Below are 16,842 nucleotides of genomic sequence, written 5' to 3' on the forward strand. Positions count from 1 at the left end.
ATAAAGAGGTCAAGCGGCTTGTGCAAGATCACAAGTTGTACTCCGTTTTCAGTTCAATTTCTTGAATCCATGTGAATCGTAAGCAATAAAGTAAAAACTCCAACTTCAACTATTTACCCATTTCTTTCTTTTTTTTTTTTTTTTTTTTTACCAATTTTGATGTATTGCCCAGGTTTTATGATATTGCTCTGAGGCCCACATAAAAATTCCAAAGTTGAACATTCCTCTAAAGAAATACCCTGGTTATCACTTTTGAAAACAAACTTCAAGCCTCTGACAAATAAAAAATGTAATGTTCTACTTAAAAATGAGGGAAGGGCACTGTATTCCTCTAAAATGTCAATGTCACAAAAGAAACAAAAAAGGTATAAAAATGGAGGATAGGGGTGCCTGGGTGGCTCAGTCAGTTAAGTGTCTGACTCTGGATTTCAGCTCAGGTCATGATCTCAGTTCGTCAGATCAAGCTCCATATCAGACTCTGCGTTGTTGGTGCAGAGCCTGCTTGGGATTCTCTTTGCCTCTTTTCTAATCTCACCTGGGCGCAGGCTCTGTATCAAAAAAGGTAAATAAACATTTTTTTAAAAAAAGAAGGATAAAGTGACATGACAGCTGAATGTAATATGTGATGCTAGATTAGATTTTGTATTGGAAGAGAAAAAATGCTGTAATTGACATTTTAGGCCAAATCACAAAAATGGAAGGAATACATAGATGGCAGATTAAAGTTATCACATCAATGCAAATTTATAAAGTTGATAACTACACTGTAGTTAAGAAATATCTCTATTCTTAACAAATATGCTAAATAAAAGAGTAAAGAGCCACGATGTAGGTAACTTACCCTGAGATGGTTCAGAAAAAAATTATATGTGCAGAGGGAGCAAATGGTATAAAATATAACAGGTGATTCTAGGTAAAGGATAAATGGATGATTTTTACTATTTTTATTTTTCAACTTCTTACAAATATGAAATTATAGCCAAACAAAAAGTTCAAAACATCTCTAGGTAAAGCCCAATGCTTGCATTCCATGAAAGCATGTGCCTAGAACAATAGTTCTCAAACTGTTTGGTCTCAGAACCCCTCTATATTCTTTAAAAAAAAAAATCTTTTTATGTTTATTTATTTTTGAGACAGAGAGAAACAGAGCATGAGTGGGGGAGGGGCAGAGCGAGAGGGAGACATAGAATCCAAAGCAGGCTCCAGGCTCTGAGCTGTCAGCACAAAGCCCAATGCGGGGCTCAAACCCATGAACCATGAGATCATGACCTGAGCTCAAGTCAGATGCTTAACCAACTGAGCCACCCAGGCGCTCCAGACCCCTCTATATTCTTAACAATTATTGAGGATCTTAAAGACCTTTTATATGGGTTTATATTTACTGATAATTTACCACATTAGAAAGTAAAATGGAGAAATTTTAAAAAATATTAATCAATTTTCAATAAAATAAACTCATTACATGCTAACACAAATATTTTTAATAATTTATACTTCCAAAAATGAACAAAAAGTTTTCAAGTGTCATGGTTTTACGTTTTTGCAAATGTAACTAATGTCTGGTGCGGCAGAAGACAGGTTTTCCTGACTGCTCCTGCATTGCATCTGTTGTGTCATCACGTGTCCCGTAACCTGTGGGAAACCACTGCACACTGACAGGATGCAAGTGAACAAATGGGTGTCTGATACCCCGGAGCTTCATGAAAACATCTTGCAAGCATAAGAGACTCTTAAAAACTGAGAACAAACTGAGGGTTGATGGGTTTGGGAGGGAGGGAGGGGGTGGGCGGGTGATGGGTATTGAGGAGGGCACCTTTTGGGAGGAGCACTGGGTGCTGTATGGAAACCAATTTGACAATAAATTTCATATGTTGAAAAAAAAAAGTGAAAACATCTTGCAATTTGAAAACAAATGGCCTACACCATTTTACTACTATGATGTAGTATAACTATAATTTAAGATATCTTATGTAGACATTGATATAAAGGGATCACAAGTTTTAACCTCACCTTAACCATAAAGAAACACCCTCCAAAGGTGATAATCAAAGGCCAAATCTCAGTCAGAGGTGGCTACTAAAAATACTTTTACTATCTTTATCTCTCACCAACCAGAGGCCTTAGAATTAGCAACATAAACGTTAGAAATGGGTTTTTATTGGCCATGTTCAGAATTAGTGATACAGAGACTGAATAAAAATATTTGGAGATAATCCATGCCCTTGCGTTAACAGGACAAATGAATCTGGAGGGTCACCCTTTGGAGTAGAACCTGAGGCTAGGTCCACCAAAAAAGTCCTGAGTCTAGCCATGAGTTTAGAGTATTGGTGTCTGATAAACATTTGCGTGACAATTTTCAGGAGCAGGAATCTTTCACATACAGAGTTCTTGGAGCACTGAAAAAAAAACAGAATTGGGACTTCATCAAACTTACAGAACTTCTTATGTGTGGGGATACTTGCTTGCTAATGTCTATGCGTTGGCAAAATGTGACTTTGGGGGTAGCCTGGTAGCAAGATTGTGACAAAGGCAATGTATGGCCTGCACCTAACTCATTGGCGACTCCCCAATATGTACTTTAAAAAAACCCTAATGGCCATTCTTGACTAACCTAGCTTAAATCAGTTTACTAATAGATATCTAAAACACAGTTACTTGGGCTCCCAATTTCTTGGTACCGGGATCTGAATAAAAAGGCAAGCTCCTGAGGCACCAAACAAGAAAAAAACAAGATTACTATTTCATGCCCCCCTAGGATGTTCTCACTAACAACCCTAGAGAATTAACATTTAACCAGAGAAGGGTGAGTCTGTCAGAAAAATGAAGTTGTCAATGAGGATTTCATATATATGTATTTCCAAAGTGGGTATCACATTTCATTCAAAAAGCTTATGCCTTCAGAAAACATGAACGTATTTGTAAAGACAATGAAAAATGACTGGCTAATTTCTATTCGTTAACATCTTTAGAAATTTATGAGGGATTCTAGATTCAGACTTCCTTATAAGGAAGTCTGGATGGAACAAATATATTCCACCCTAACTTTCTCACTGAATGCAACTCAACTAAAAAACCTTGGACAGGAAGCATGGAACAGTTACCTAAGCACTAATAAAAAATAAATGGAAGCAGACAGACTTGGAAGTAACACAAAAGCCCACCGAATCGGTAATGGATTTTGTTTTCCTACCTTATCTCATGACCTGGAACCAAAAGAAACCCAGAACTGCGCTCTGGGTACAGAAAAGAGCTCTGAGGAAAGCCCTCTATTTCTAGTCTAGGGAGCAGGAAAGAGGACTCCTACAGATCACAGTGAACAGGGGAAATCTCATTTTCCGTCTGTTTTTCCCACTCTGTCCTGTTTTAACTCCTAGGCAAGTCCACAGTGATAGTAGCCTCAGAGCAGTGGTGACCAAGCAAGCATATAAAACTTCAAAGGGGTTGGGGTGCCTGGGTGGTTCAGTCGGTTAGGCGGCTGACTTCGGCTCAAGTCATGATCTCACAGTTCATGAGTTCAAGCCCTGAGTCAGGCTCTGTGCTGACAGCTCAAAGCCTGGAGCCTGCTTCAGATTCTGTCTCCATCTCTCTGCCCCTGTCCTGCTCATGCTCTGTCTCTCTCTCTGTCTCTCTCTCTCTCTCTCTCAAATATAAGAAAAAAAATAAAACATAAAAAAGATTTTAAACTTCAAGGGAGGTAAATCTTGCTGACTAGAGGAACTGTGTTCCCAAAGGATAAGAATCCTTGCTGCTTTTATCTTTTTTTTAAAGCTGATTTCTTTTGAGAGAGAGAGAGCACATGTGGTGGAGGGGCAGAGAGAGAGGGAGAGAGAGATTCCCAAGCAGGCTCCACACCAGCAGTGCAGAGCACGATGGGGGACTCAAACTCAACAACCAAGAGACCATGACCTGAGCTGAAACCAAGAGTTGGACACTTAACCGGCTGATCCATCCAGACTGAGCCACCCAGGTGCCCCTTTGCTGCTTTTACTCTCTATTCTCTTGCCACTTAGCCTCAGAGACAGACACAATCATAAGAAGTACATGGGAGAGGAAGGAAACTAAAACTCGAGATTTCTGGCCAGATGACCAAAAAAGGGAGTCCTTAAGGGCCAAAACGTGTTGAGGAAATCTCAAAGAGGGAGCTCCCTCAAGAAAACCGTCCCATAAGGTACGAACTCCAGGGCTTATCCATGCATTATGCATGTGTGGAACTGACTCTAAACAGCAGAAGGTGGTTGCAGGCTGACTGCCTACTACAATATCATCATCATCATCACCACCAATAACAACAACAGTGAGCATTCTCCACAAGAATTAAGCTACACTCAGGGCCATGTCCGGGATACAATTCAACATTTATCTACATTTAAAGAACCATGAAAAGTCTCATAACCCATAAGGGAAAAGACAAAAACAGAAACTCCACAATGATACAGATGTTAGAAACCTGTTACACAAAGACTTTAAAGCAGCTATTACAATCATACTACATTAAGTACAAATGAATGGAAAAACAAACTCTCAAGCAAAAACAAGGAAAATTTAAAACCAAATACAATTGCCAAATTAAAAATTCACTAGGTGAGTTCAACAGTACAATGGACATGACAGAGGAAAAAGTCAGTGCACTTAAAGACCACTTAATAGAAATTATCCAATCTGAAAAGCAGAGAGAAAAAAATATTGGGGGGGAAAAAAACTGAACAAAGCCTCAGACTTGTGAGGTAACATCAAAACGTTTGATATTTGTGTCATCAAAGTCTTGGAAAGAGGAAAAGAGTGCTAGACAGAAAATAGCTGAAGAAATATTAGCTGAAAATTTCTTAAAGATGGCAAAAGACAAACACAGATTCAAAAGATCAGTAAATCCCAAAGAGAATAAACACAAAGAAATTCACACCCAGACACATCACAATAAAACTGCTAAAATTTAAGAGTAAAAATCTCAAAAGCAGTCAGACAAGAGTAACACATTACATATGAGGCAAAACAATTTGAACGACTATGGATTTCTTATCAGAAACCAAACTGACCAGAAGGCAGTGAACATTTTTCAAGTACTAAAAGAAAGTAACTGTCAACACAGAATTCTAGAACTAGTGAAAATATCTTTCAAGAATAATAGCAAAGTAAAATTCTCAGGTTAAAAACAAAACAAAACAAAAAAACAAAGAGAATTTGTTGCCAGAAGATCTGCTCTAAAAGAAATACTTTAAGCCAGTTCTTCAGGTAGAAGGGAATGATACCAAAGGGAACTTGAGACTTCAGGAATGAACACATGTGAGCAACAGAAATAATGAGAGAAAGTAATGAGAGTATTTTTTCTTAAGCTACTATGTGTGATGTTTGAAAGCAAAGGCTTTCAGTGTTTGTAGATGTAATACACATGACAAATACACTATAAAGTAGGAGGTAAAGGGATATTATATGGTGGGATGGTTTCAACATTTCACCTGAAGTGGTAAAATATTAATTCTAGATACACCATGAAAAGCCAAATATGTATATTGTAATCTGTAGAGTAACCACTAAAACTATGCAGAGAGATTGAATCCATATAATTTGTTGGAGTCACTCTGATCCACCATGTAGATCTGTATTCAGTATCATTTGGATTTGGAAAAGTGTTGATTATATTATTGCTGTATAATAATATTTTTATTAAAACTACATCAAATGAAAACTACGGAGATCATCAAAAATCAATAGAAAAATTAAAAATACTAAAAAATATTCAAATAATCCCAAACACAAGAAAACAGAGGAAGCAAAAACAAATATTAGACAAATCCAAACAATAACTGCATTAAATGTAAATAGTCTAAATATACTGTTTAAAAGATTGTGAGAGTGGGTTAAAAAACAAGATCCATCTTTGAATCTCCGTTCTTAATAAGCACTGTGTCCTTGAGCAAGTTACTTATCTGAGATTGTTGCTGATCTGTAAGAGGGATGCAAAAATGCCTACCTCTCAAGGCTGCTGTAAGGATTAACCAACAGTATAACAACAGCCATTCTAAAGTGAATTCTAATCCCCAGAATCACATCGAAAGAAAGAGGTTATTATAAAAAAGCAACAGGCTGCTTTTGATGCAAGTGTTAACTAACTTTACTATGACAATCATTTCACAATATATGTGTATCAGATCTTCATACCGTATGTATGCCTCAAGCTTACACAATGTTATATGTTAATCGTATCTTAATAAAACTAGGGAGGGAGAAAAAACAAGATCCAACTATTTACCATCTCCAAGAAACCTACTTTAAATAGAAGTTAGAAAATAAAAGGATAGAAAATGACATACCACATAAACACTAACAAAAAAACTGAAGTAGCAGTATTCACATTAGACAAAGCAGGCTTTGAAGCAAGGAAATTAACAAGGGTCATTACATAATGATAAAAGACTCAATTCATTGGGAAGACCTAACAATCCTAAAGGTGTCTGCATCCACCTAACAAGAGAGCCTCAAAGTAAACGAAGCCAAAGCTAACAGAACTGAAAGAAGAAATAAACAAATCCACAATTATATATGGAGACTTCAATACTCCTTTCTTGGTAATCAACAGAACAAGGAGACAAAAAAATCAGCCAGAATACAGAACTGAACAACATTATTAGCCAACTGGTGTCGAAATGACACCCGTAGCCAAACTAATAGAACAACACTATTAGCCAAATGTCAAACTGACATTTATAGAACACTCCACAGAGGGGTGCCTGGGTGATTAGTGAGTTAAGCATCTGGCTCTTGATTCTGGCTCAGGTAATGATCTCACAGTTCATGAGTTCAAGCCCTGCATCAGGCTCTGCTTTGGCAGTGTGGAGCCTGCTTGGGATTCTCTCTCTCCCTCTCTTTCTGTCCCTCCCCACTCGTGCTCTCCCACAAAATAAATAAACATTTTTTAAGAATTTAAAAATGTAGATCCACACAAAAGCAGCAAAACAGACGTTTTTTCAAGTGTACATGAGAAATTCACTAAAATAGAACATATCAAACCTTAATAAATTTAAAAGAACTAAGGTCATACAAAGTATATTCTCTGACCACAATGGAATTAAACTAGAAATCATTAACAGAAAGACAACTGCAAAATATCCAAGTACTGTACTTGGAAATTAAAACACTTTTTTTTTTTTTTTGTTTATTATTTTGAGAGAGAGAGAGGGTGTGGGCACATCTGTGAGAACAGGGGAGAAGCAGAGAGGGTGAGAGAGGGACAAAGAGAATCCTAAGTGCTGACAGCACAGAGCCCAATGTGGGGCTTGAACCCACAAACTATGAGACCATGACCTGAGCCAAAACCAAGAGTCAGTCACTTAACCAAATGAGACACCCAGGTGCCCCAAAACACTTCTCAATAATTCATGAGCCAAAGATTAAACCTCAAGGGAAATTAGAAAATATTTTGAACTAAAATAAAGTAAGCAATATATCAAAATTTGTGGGGTCCTGCATACAGAGGGAAATTTATAGCATTAAATTCTTACATTAGAAAAGAAGGTCTCAAGTCAACAATCCAAGTTTTCACTTTAAAGAAACTAGAAAAAGAGCAAAGTAAGCCAAAGCAAGCATTAGAAAGGACATAAAGAGCAGAAATCATAAAAACTGAAAAACAGTAGTGGAAAAAAATAAACCAAAAGCTAGTTCTTTGAAATGATAATATATATGATAATAATGATAAACCTCTAAGCCAAACAGACCAAGGAAAAAGACAAAGGGCACAGATTATCAATATCAGAAATGAAGGAAGAGCTATCACTACAGATCCGACAGATAAACTCACACAAGAAGAAATACTATGAACAGTTCTGCAACTATTAAAGAAATGAAAATTTTAGTTAAAAACCTTCTGAAAAAAAAATTCCTAAGATATAGTCTGGAATTATTTCAAATAGGAACCATTTTATTGGATTCACAGAGAAAAACTCATATATAAAGACTCTTCCTAGGGTGCCTGGATGGCTCAGTAGGGCAGACAACCCACTCTTGTTCTCGGCTCAGGTCATCTCATGATTTGTGATATAGAGCCCCAAATCAAGCCCCACAAGCATAGGCCTCTGTGCGGAAAACAAGGAGCCTGCTTGGGATTCACTCTCCCCACCCCCCTGCCCCGCCCCTCCCCTAAAACAGAACCTATCAAACCTTAATAATTTTTAAAAAACTATATTTAAAAGAGTGCACACACTTGCTCACTCTCAAAATAAACTTAAAAAAAGGCACTTTTTTTAATATATACTTGCACTCATTTTGTAGTTTTGTAATTCAAAAGTCTAGTTAACTTGCTATAAAACATACACATCTCCATTGATAGTAATGAAAAATAATACATACTGTGTTGAATTCAACTCAGTTTTTATCAATACTTCTTGATCTCTCATCAACACAGTCAGTATGGCCATTTCTTTTTTTTTTTTTTTTTAATGTTTCTATTTAATTTTGCAAGAGAGAGACAGAGCGTGAGTTTGGTGAGGGGCAGAGAGAGAGAGAGAGAGAGAGAGAGAGAGAGAGGGAGAGACACAGAATCTGAAGCAGGTTCCAGGCCATGAGCTGTCAGCACAAAGCCCGATGTGCGGCTCAAACCCACGAACTGCAAGACCACGACCTGAGCCGAAGTCGGACACTTACCGACTGAGCCACCCAGGTGCCCCAACAGTATGGCCATTTCTAAACCATCTTTGTTACTACTTTGTATTTACATTAAGCAAATTATTAACAATTCAAGAAGTCAAGAATATCACTTGACTAAGTACTCAAATGACATACTAATGGTTAAATCCTATAAGTGGGGTACCTCATTTCAAACAATTGAAGTGATCCTTAAAAGCTGTGTAAAAATCAATTACCTACTACTTAGATAATACACTGAAAAGTGCTAAAAGTATTCTATGTGAGACTGAACCATATAAAATTGCCAATTATCAACTGGGTCAACCTAGAACAGTATAAGCATTCCTTGTTATGTTTCAGTGTTCTCAAGACTGCTAGTCACTTCTGTCAGAATGGTATGGTATTATAATGAATTACCTTGGATGTTGGGGACTGAAATTCACACAACATTTACCAAACATCTTCTATAGATTTTTCATAACAAAGGTTATTTGCAAACCTAGGATATGAATATGTACTAGGAAAGGAGTATTTTATGTATAGAATCTGTTTTGCTTAACACTTTTTATGAGTATGCTATTTTTAATTCTTAAAAAAACATAAGCCCTGTTATCTGAAACATGGATTCACTATGGTGTAAGGATTAAGATCCATCAAGCCTCAAAATATAAAAACTGAGCACCAAAAACCATAAAATACCTAGGAATAAATCTAACCAAAGAGGTGAAAATCTATACACTGACAACTATAGAACGCTTATGAAAGAAATTGAAGAAGACACAAAAAAATGGAAAAATATTCCATGCTCCTGGACAGGAAGAACAAATATTGTTAAAATGTCAATACTACCCAAAGCTATCTACATGTTCAGTGCAATCCCTATCAAAATAACACCAGCATTCTTCACAGAGCTAGAACAAACAATCCTGAAATTTGTATGGAATCAGAAAAGACTCTGAATAGCCAAAGCAATCTTGAAAAAGAAAACCAAAGCTGGAGGCATCACAATCCCCAACTTCAAGCTGTATTACAAAACTGTAATCATCAAGACAGTATGGTACTGGCACAAAAACAGACACTCAGATTAATGGAACAGAATAGAGAACCCAGAAATGGACCCACAAACATATGGCCAACTAATCTTTGACAAAGCAGGAAAAGAATATCCAATGGAATAAAAACAGTCTCTTCAGCAAGTGGTGCTGGGAAAACCAGACAGCAACATGCAGAAAAATGAATCTGGAGCACTTTTTTACACCATACACAAAAATAAACTCAAAATGGATGAAAGACCTAAACGTAAGACAGGAAGCCATCAAAATCCTCGAGGAGAAAGCAGGCAAAAACCTCTTTGATCTTGGCCACAGCAACTTCTTACTTAACATGTCTCCAGAGGCAAGAGAAACAAAAGCAAAAATGAACTATTGGGACCTTATCAAAATAAAAAGCTGCTGCACAGCGAAAAGAACAATCAGCAAAACTAAAAGGTAACTGACGGAATGGGAGAAGATATTCACAAACGACATATCAGATAAAGGGTTAGTATCCAAAATCCATAAAGAACTTACCAAGCTCAACATCCAAAAAACAAGTAATCCAGTGAAGAAATGGGCTAAAGACATGAATAGACATTTCTCCAAAGAAGACATCCAGATGGCCAACCGACACATGAAAAAGTGCTCAACTCTGGAAAACAGTATGGATGTTCCTCAAAAAATTAAAAATACAACTACCCTATGACCCAGCAACTGCACTACTAGATATTTATCCAAGGGATACAGGTATCTGTTTTGAAGGGACACAGGCACCCCCATGTTCATAGCAGTACTATCCACAATAGCCAAAGTATGGAAAGAGCCCAAATGTCCATCGATGGATGAACGGATAAAGAAGATATGGATATATATATATATATATATATATATATATATATATATATATATATGTATATGTATATGTATATATATATGGATGGAACTAGAGGGTATTATGCTAAACAAAATTAGAGAAAGACAAATATCGTATGACTTCACTCATATGAGGACTTTAAGATACAAAACAGATAAGCATAAGGGAAGGGAAGCAAAAATAATATAAAAACAGGGAGGGGGATGAAACATGAGACTCTTAAATATGGAGAACAAACAGGGTTGCTGGAGGGGTTGTGGGGGGGGGGGGGCTAAATGGATAAGGGGCATTAAGGATATCTACTCCCAAAATCATTGTTGCACTATATGCTAACTAACTTGGATATAAATTTTAAAAAATGATAAACATGGTTAAAAACAATTTTTTAAAAAGAGATATTTTCACATTGTTCCAAAGGTAAGTCAATAATATTTATGCCACATCCTAAAAAGAGTTTCCTTTTCTTTTGGGTGCTATAAATGTACATTTGGAAGTACTTTATGTTTATTTCAAAGAGAAAGCAAGTTTTATAATGCATAAAAGATAAAGTAAGTTACATGTTGCATTTGTGGAAATGTAATGATAAATGTTACAAGCACTATTTGCTCAATTTGATTTTATGCAACACAGGTAAAAAAAAAAAAAACAATGCAAATATTTAGGGAATTTTGACACCCATCCATGAGCTTCAACTAAAAATTATCGTCTTTTCCATCTACAACCACCACAAAGAGTGAATGAACTGCTCAACCTAATTATATCAATCTCTTCCCAGTGATATTTCTGTGTCACAGAATGATTGTGGTTATTTTAGGTGATGTTTTTAAACGATAATATTTTGTTAAGATATAATTTTCATACAGCATATTTAATCCTTTCTTCGTGTAAAGTTTTGTGAATACTGACAAATGCATACAGTTCTGTAACTATAACAATCAAAATAAAGGAAAATCCATCAACCCCCCAAAATATATATACATATTAAAAACTGAGAATGCAACAAGATTTCTAAGATCATAACATTCCTTTGCTCAAAACCCTTCAATATCTTATCTCAGACTCAAAGTCCTCACTATGGTCTGCAGCCATTTCCTGCTACTCTCATCGCTCCTCTACTCCACCAGGGGTTTCCAGCAGTTCCTCAAACATACAAACACACTCCCTCCTCAGGGCCTTTGTACTAACTTCGGTTGCCAGGAATGCTCCTCAAAGGTATCCACAATGGCTCCCCTCCTCATCTCCTCCAGATGCCTGCTTAATTGTCATCTCAGAAAAGGCTTTTTCGGACCAACATATTAAAACAGTACCCCTACTATAAGCCACTGTATTTTTTCCCCTTGTTTATGGTCTGTCTTCCCCCAAACAGAATACAAACTACAAGGAAGAGAGTCCTTTGTTTTATTCCTTGCTGTCCTCAGTCTTGAACAGTTGCAGGATCTCAGTAAGAATCTGCTGAACAAGACGCTGCACAAAGACTTTCCAACTAAAACTTCTGTCCCAGATACGGGGGTGGGGGGGGGTGGGGGGGGGGAAGGCTAACAGTTCGGAATCCTGAAGGGTCTGCTACGTAGCAACTACTCTTCAGAAGAAAACATTTTATTCTCAATAAAATATACTCACGAACGGCTGCTTTCCCTAAAGGCGAAGCATTAATGCTACGTGCATTCGTGCTGCAAGCCTGTTGGTACAGACTGCTTTGGTTTATCGCACAAGACTTTCACAAAGTAATTTTCCCACGAACCAAGACATTCTGGCTAAAGATACTTAAGGAAAAATATTAGTGGGGTTAATCTACTAATGACATATACAAGGCGTAGGAAAGACAATATACGAGTCCAAACCTCAGAGAGAAAAATACCAGAAACAGGAATTGGGAGTGTTTGCCCCTAGAGACACTGAGAGAGAAAAAGTCCGAAGATTGCACCCCCTTTATCTTGGCGCCAGGCATGGTACGAACACTCAGTTCGGGGGCGCCGGGCGTACTGTCCCCGCAAGGGGTCTGGGAGGGCGAGGCCCGGACTCCGAGTAGAATGGGAGTGGTGGATCCGGGCTATAGATTTTCCGTGGAAAATCTCCTTTCCATGGATTTTTCGCTCAGGAGAAAAGGGAGTGCTGGCTGCGTCTACCCGCTCCCAAAATGGCTTGGGGGAGGGTTGATGAGGGCAGACCCCTCTCCTTCCCCAGGGATGGTCCAGGCCCCAGCAGGAGCCCAGTCTCCGGCTCACCCGGCTCCCGGTTGATCTCGATGTCGAAGTGGCACTGCGGCCGGTCCTGCGCCCCCATCGCGACCGAGGCGGCGGCAAGAGCTAGGAGGAAGGGGGAGGAAAGCGGTCAGGGCGGGAGCTAGGGCGGAGGCTGGGGCGGAGCCCGCGCCACGGTCGCCTCGCGCCGGCCTGCCTCGACACCACGGGAGGCTGAGACGGGGTCCCCTCCAGCGCCGGGCCTCCCGCCTCCCAAGTACCGCGCACACACATGCGGGCGAGCTCTTCACCTGGTTAGCCTCCAGCCTGGGCAGCTCCCCGTAAGCAGAGGAGAAAGCAATGCCACCGCGGCGGTCGGAGCCCAACGCCACTAACCGACCACCACCCCCTCCCCGGGGCCGGCCTCCCAGTGCCACGCTAAACCCCGCGAGAGTCGGGACAAATACCGCGAGAGCACGGTCTCTAAGGGGGTGTTTAACTGAAGGGTGCGCGCGCAGGTGGGCGTGTCTGGGGGGCTCCAGAGGAGCTTCTGGTCCGAAGCTCCCATACCTGAGCTGGTCCTTTTTTGCCCCGCCCCGGAGTCAGTCGCCCAATCTGGGAGCTGACATCACGCCTGCACTCTCTACTTCCTCTCGCCCTCCTTCTGGAGCCTTGAGCGTCCGCGCTTTTTCCGGTGTCGCGGTGCTTCCGTGTTGTCTACACCTGTGAGCAAGCAGTGAGAAATTAAGTCGTTGACGTCTAGTAAACCGACCGATCTGTTTGCCTGTTTTCCTTTTCGCAAGGGGTGGTTAAGACGCTCTCCTCCTGTTAGACTGTCTCATTTCAAAAGCCTTTTAGGTTGAGATGTGCATTCGTTCCCTCTTTGGCTCCAGCGTCCCTGGAATAGTTTTCTGTTCGTGGCCATTCTATTTCTTTTGTGAAGGGTCAGTTCAAGACCTATCCCGTTTTTTTTTTATCCCATTTCGTCCTATTGAATGCGAGAGTTCTGTGTACAAATGTTTTGTTAAACGAGTGATACGTATATGTTCTAAGTACAAATCTTTTTTTTCATATATAATTGCGAATGTTTTCTCCTCAGCTGGGCCTTTTCATTGTTTAGACGGTGGTTGTGCGAAGCAGTTTTTAATTTTAGTGAAGGCACTTGATCAATTTCTCGTATGGTTTGTGCTCTTTCTGTGCTAAGAAATCTCTGCTTACCCCAAGCTCCTGAAGATTTTCTCCTGTGTTTTCTTCTAGAAGTTTTACAGTCTTAATGTTTACGTGTAAGAATACGATCTATTGGAACTTTTCATTGTGGTGCCAGGTAGAGGTTGAGGTTCATTTGACACCCCCCCCCCCATGAAAACAGAGTAGTTCCACCGTCTTTGTTGAAAAAACTGCGTTTTATCAATTGAATTACCTTTGGTTTTGCGACCACTTATTATTCTATTTCTGCACTTACTTTGTTACACTGTTCCATGTACCTATCTTTATGCCTGGGCCACGCTGTTTTGTTTTTGTTTTTTCTTAAAACTAAAATACACATTGCCTAAAATTGTCATTTAACTCAAAATTGGGAGACATTAAGTACATTAACATTGTTGTGCAATCATTACCACCAATCTATCCACAGAACATTTTTCATCTTGGAAAACTGAAACTCTGTATCCAACTGTATTCTCCCCTCTACTCAGCCTCAGGCAACCACTCTTTTTTTTTTTTTTTTTTTTTTTTACTTTATTATGGTAAGAACACTTAACATGACATCTACCCTCTTTTTTTTCTAATTTTTTTTTTAACATTTATTTATTTTTGAGACAGAGAGAGACAGAGCATGAACGGGGGAGGGTCAGAGAGAGGGAGACACAGAATCTGAAACAGGCTCCAGGCTCTGAGCAGTCAGCACAGAGCCTGTCGCTGGGCTCGAACTCACGGACCGCGAGATCATGACCTGGGCCGAAGTCGGCCGCTTAACCGACTGAGCCACCCAGGCGCCCCGACATCTACCCTCTTAACAGACTCTTAAATGTACAATGTGGTATTGTTACCAGTAGACAAAATGCACAGCAAGTTTTTAGAATTTATTCATCTTTCATAGGTCAAATTTTGTAACCCTTGATAGCAACTGCTTTCCCCCTCTTCCCATCCCCTGGCAACAACTATTTTATTCTTTGCTTTGAATAAGTTTGACTCTTAGTTACCACATACAGGTGGAATCATGCAATATGTGTCTTTCTGTGATTGACCTGTTTCACTTAGCATAATGTTCTCAAGTTTCAACCCTGTTACCACATATTGCACGATTTCCTTCTCTTTTTTTTTTTTTTTTTTTTTTTTTTTAAGGCTAAATAATAATTGCATTGTGTGAGTATACCATATTTCCTTTATTCACCAGCAGATGGACACTTGGGTTGCTTCTACCTTTTGGCTATTGTGATAATATGGCTATCAGGAGGAGGGTACAAATATTTCTTTGAGAGCCTACTTTCAATTCCTTTGGGTACATACCCAGAAGTGGGATGGCTAGGTCATAAGCTGATTCTGTTTTTATGAGGAACTGCACTGTTTTACATTCCCATCAGCAATGCACAAGGTTTCAATTTCTCAGCATCCTCCCCAACACTTGTCATTTTCTGTTGCTGTTTTGTTTTAATAATTGCCATCCTGATGAGTGTGAAGTGGCACACTGTTTTGATTACTGTAGCTTTACAGTAAATTTAAAAATCAGGGTCACGGGGCGCCTGGGTGGCTCCGTCAGTTGAGCGTCTGGCTTCAGCTCAGGTCATGATCTCGCGGTTCGTGGGTTCGAGCCCCGCGTGGGGCTCTGTGCTGACAGCTCAGAGCCTGGAGCCTGCTTTCGATTCTGTGTCTCCCTCTCTCTCTGCCCCTCCCCCACTCATGGTCTGTCTTTCTCAGCCTCTCAAAAATAAAGAAATGTAAAAAAAAAAATTTTTTTTAATCAGGGTCACTCAGGTGGTTTCTAATTTGTTTTTGCACTTGTGCCACCTTGTAAAGTACAGAGACTTTCTGCATCACAGTGGAAGTGCTGTCTCTGTCAGGTTGCCATTTCCACCTCTCTAAAAGTCCAGTATCTCTATCAAAGCAACAGTCTCCTGGGGTTCACATTTGTAACCTAGGCTGAATTGAGAAGTTAGTGGCCCTGGGTCTGATTTTGCTTACAGTGTTACAGCTGACCATTTATAGGTTTGGAAAAAAGTGAAATGTACATTGCCTACTTTGAGATGAAATGGGTTGGTAAAACTGACTTTCATACAAAGACTTGTGGAAGAAAGAAAAGCATTGCCATAGGGAATAATTTGTAATTACTATGCTTTGGGGCAGCTGACTTCAATGTAACTAGACTTTAGGGCCCTGGAATGTAGTAGTGTACTTAATTTGGGGAGTATTTAAAATGCATTAAATCTCCTGGAATTCGTTTGTATCTTGCCATTCCAGTAAAGTCTCCTTCCTCCCCCCTCCTCCTCCAGTAAAGTCTCCTGATCAAATGATCTGGGGCAAATCACTTTGATCCTGGAGTTCAGTTACTTCATCTGGAAAATAAGCAGGATGAAATACATTCCAAGTTCCCTCCTTGCTCAAAATTCTTTTATTCTGTCCTGTGAATTAAAATTATATTTCACATGATTTGAGCATAAGGTATGCTATTCAGGCTGTGGTTAAGGTGAAGGAACTCTTGGGAGAAGGCAGGCCTAGGGCCAGCATGCACCAAAAGGTGCATACCTCCTCCCTCTTCCTCCAGAGTAGAAAATTCATATCCAAGGAGTTTACAAACTCAGGCTTGATTTGGAGAACCTTAGTAGCAGGAATATTCAGGTATTGATTCTGAGTTTTAAGCCTTTTACAGTGGGATCACACCAGCAGTTGGCACTTTAATGGATAGGACCCTGGCAAAACTAATCAGGAGTGCTGGTCGGGAAATTTAGATGAAACATAATTTTCTAGAAAAGAGAAATTGCCAAAATTGACTCAAAAGAAAAAGAAGGCCGAAATAAACTAGCAACCATTGAAAAAATTGAATTAGTAACCCCTAATCTCTTTCCAAACAACTGTGTAGGACATTTTGACATAGCCAGATGGGAAATTTGATAATGGTCTAGATAGTAGGTGAAAACAAGGA

The 16,842-nt window shown here is 39.3% G+C and overlaps 1 protein-coding gene across 14 annotated transcripts in view; it reads right to left on the bottom strand.

The window, feature by feature from the left end:
* NKTR (natural killer cell triggering receptor) overlaps positions 1–13,321 on the bottom strand; it is a 63,128-nt gene extending 49,807 nt beyond the window's left edge. For 2 of the 14 annotated variants that reach the window (XM_042903533.1, XM_042903523.1), the window contains exons 1-2: positions 13,016–13,151; positions 12,750–12,830 (exon numbers count right to left, since the gene is read on the bottom strand). In XM_042903533.1, the coding sequence (XP_042759467.1) occupies positions 12,750–12,807 (58 nt within the window). In that variant the 5' untranslated portion in view covers positions 12,808–12,830; positions 13,016–13,151. Of the gene's footprint in view, positions 1–12,749; positions 12,831–13,015; positions 13,236–13,274 lie in introns of those variants that run through there. The other 12 variants (XM_042903521.1, XM_042903531.1, XM_042903524.1 and 9 more) reach the window with 12 other exon arrangements.
* Positions 13,322–16,842: the final 3,521 nt, after the last annotated feature.

This window comes from Panthera leo, chromosome C2, assembly GCF_018350215.1.
Source record: "Panthera leo isolate Ple1 chromosome C2, P.leo_Ple1_pat1.1, whole genome shotgun sequence".
NCBI lineage: Eukaryota > Metazoa > Chordata > Mammalia > Carnivora > Felidae > Panthera > Panthera leo.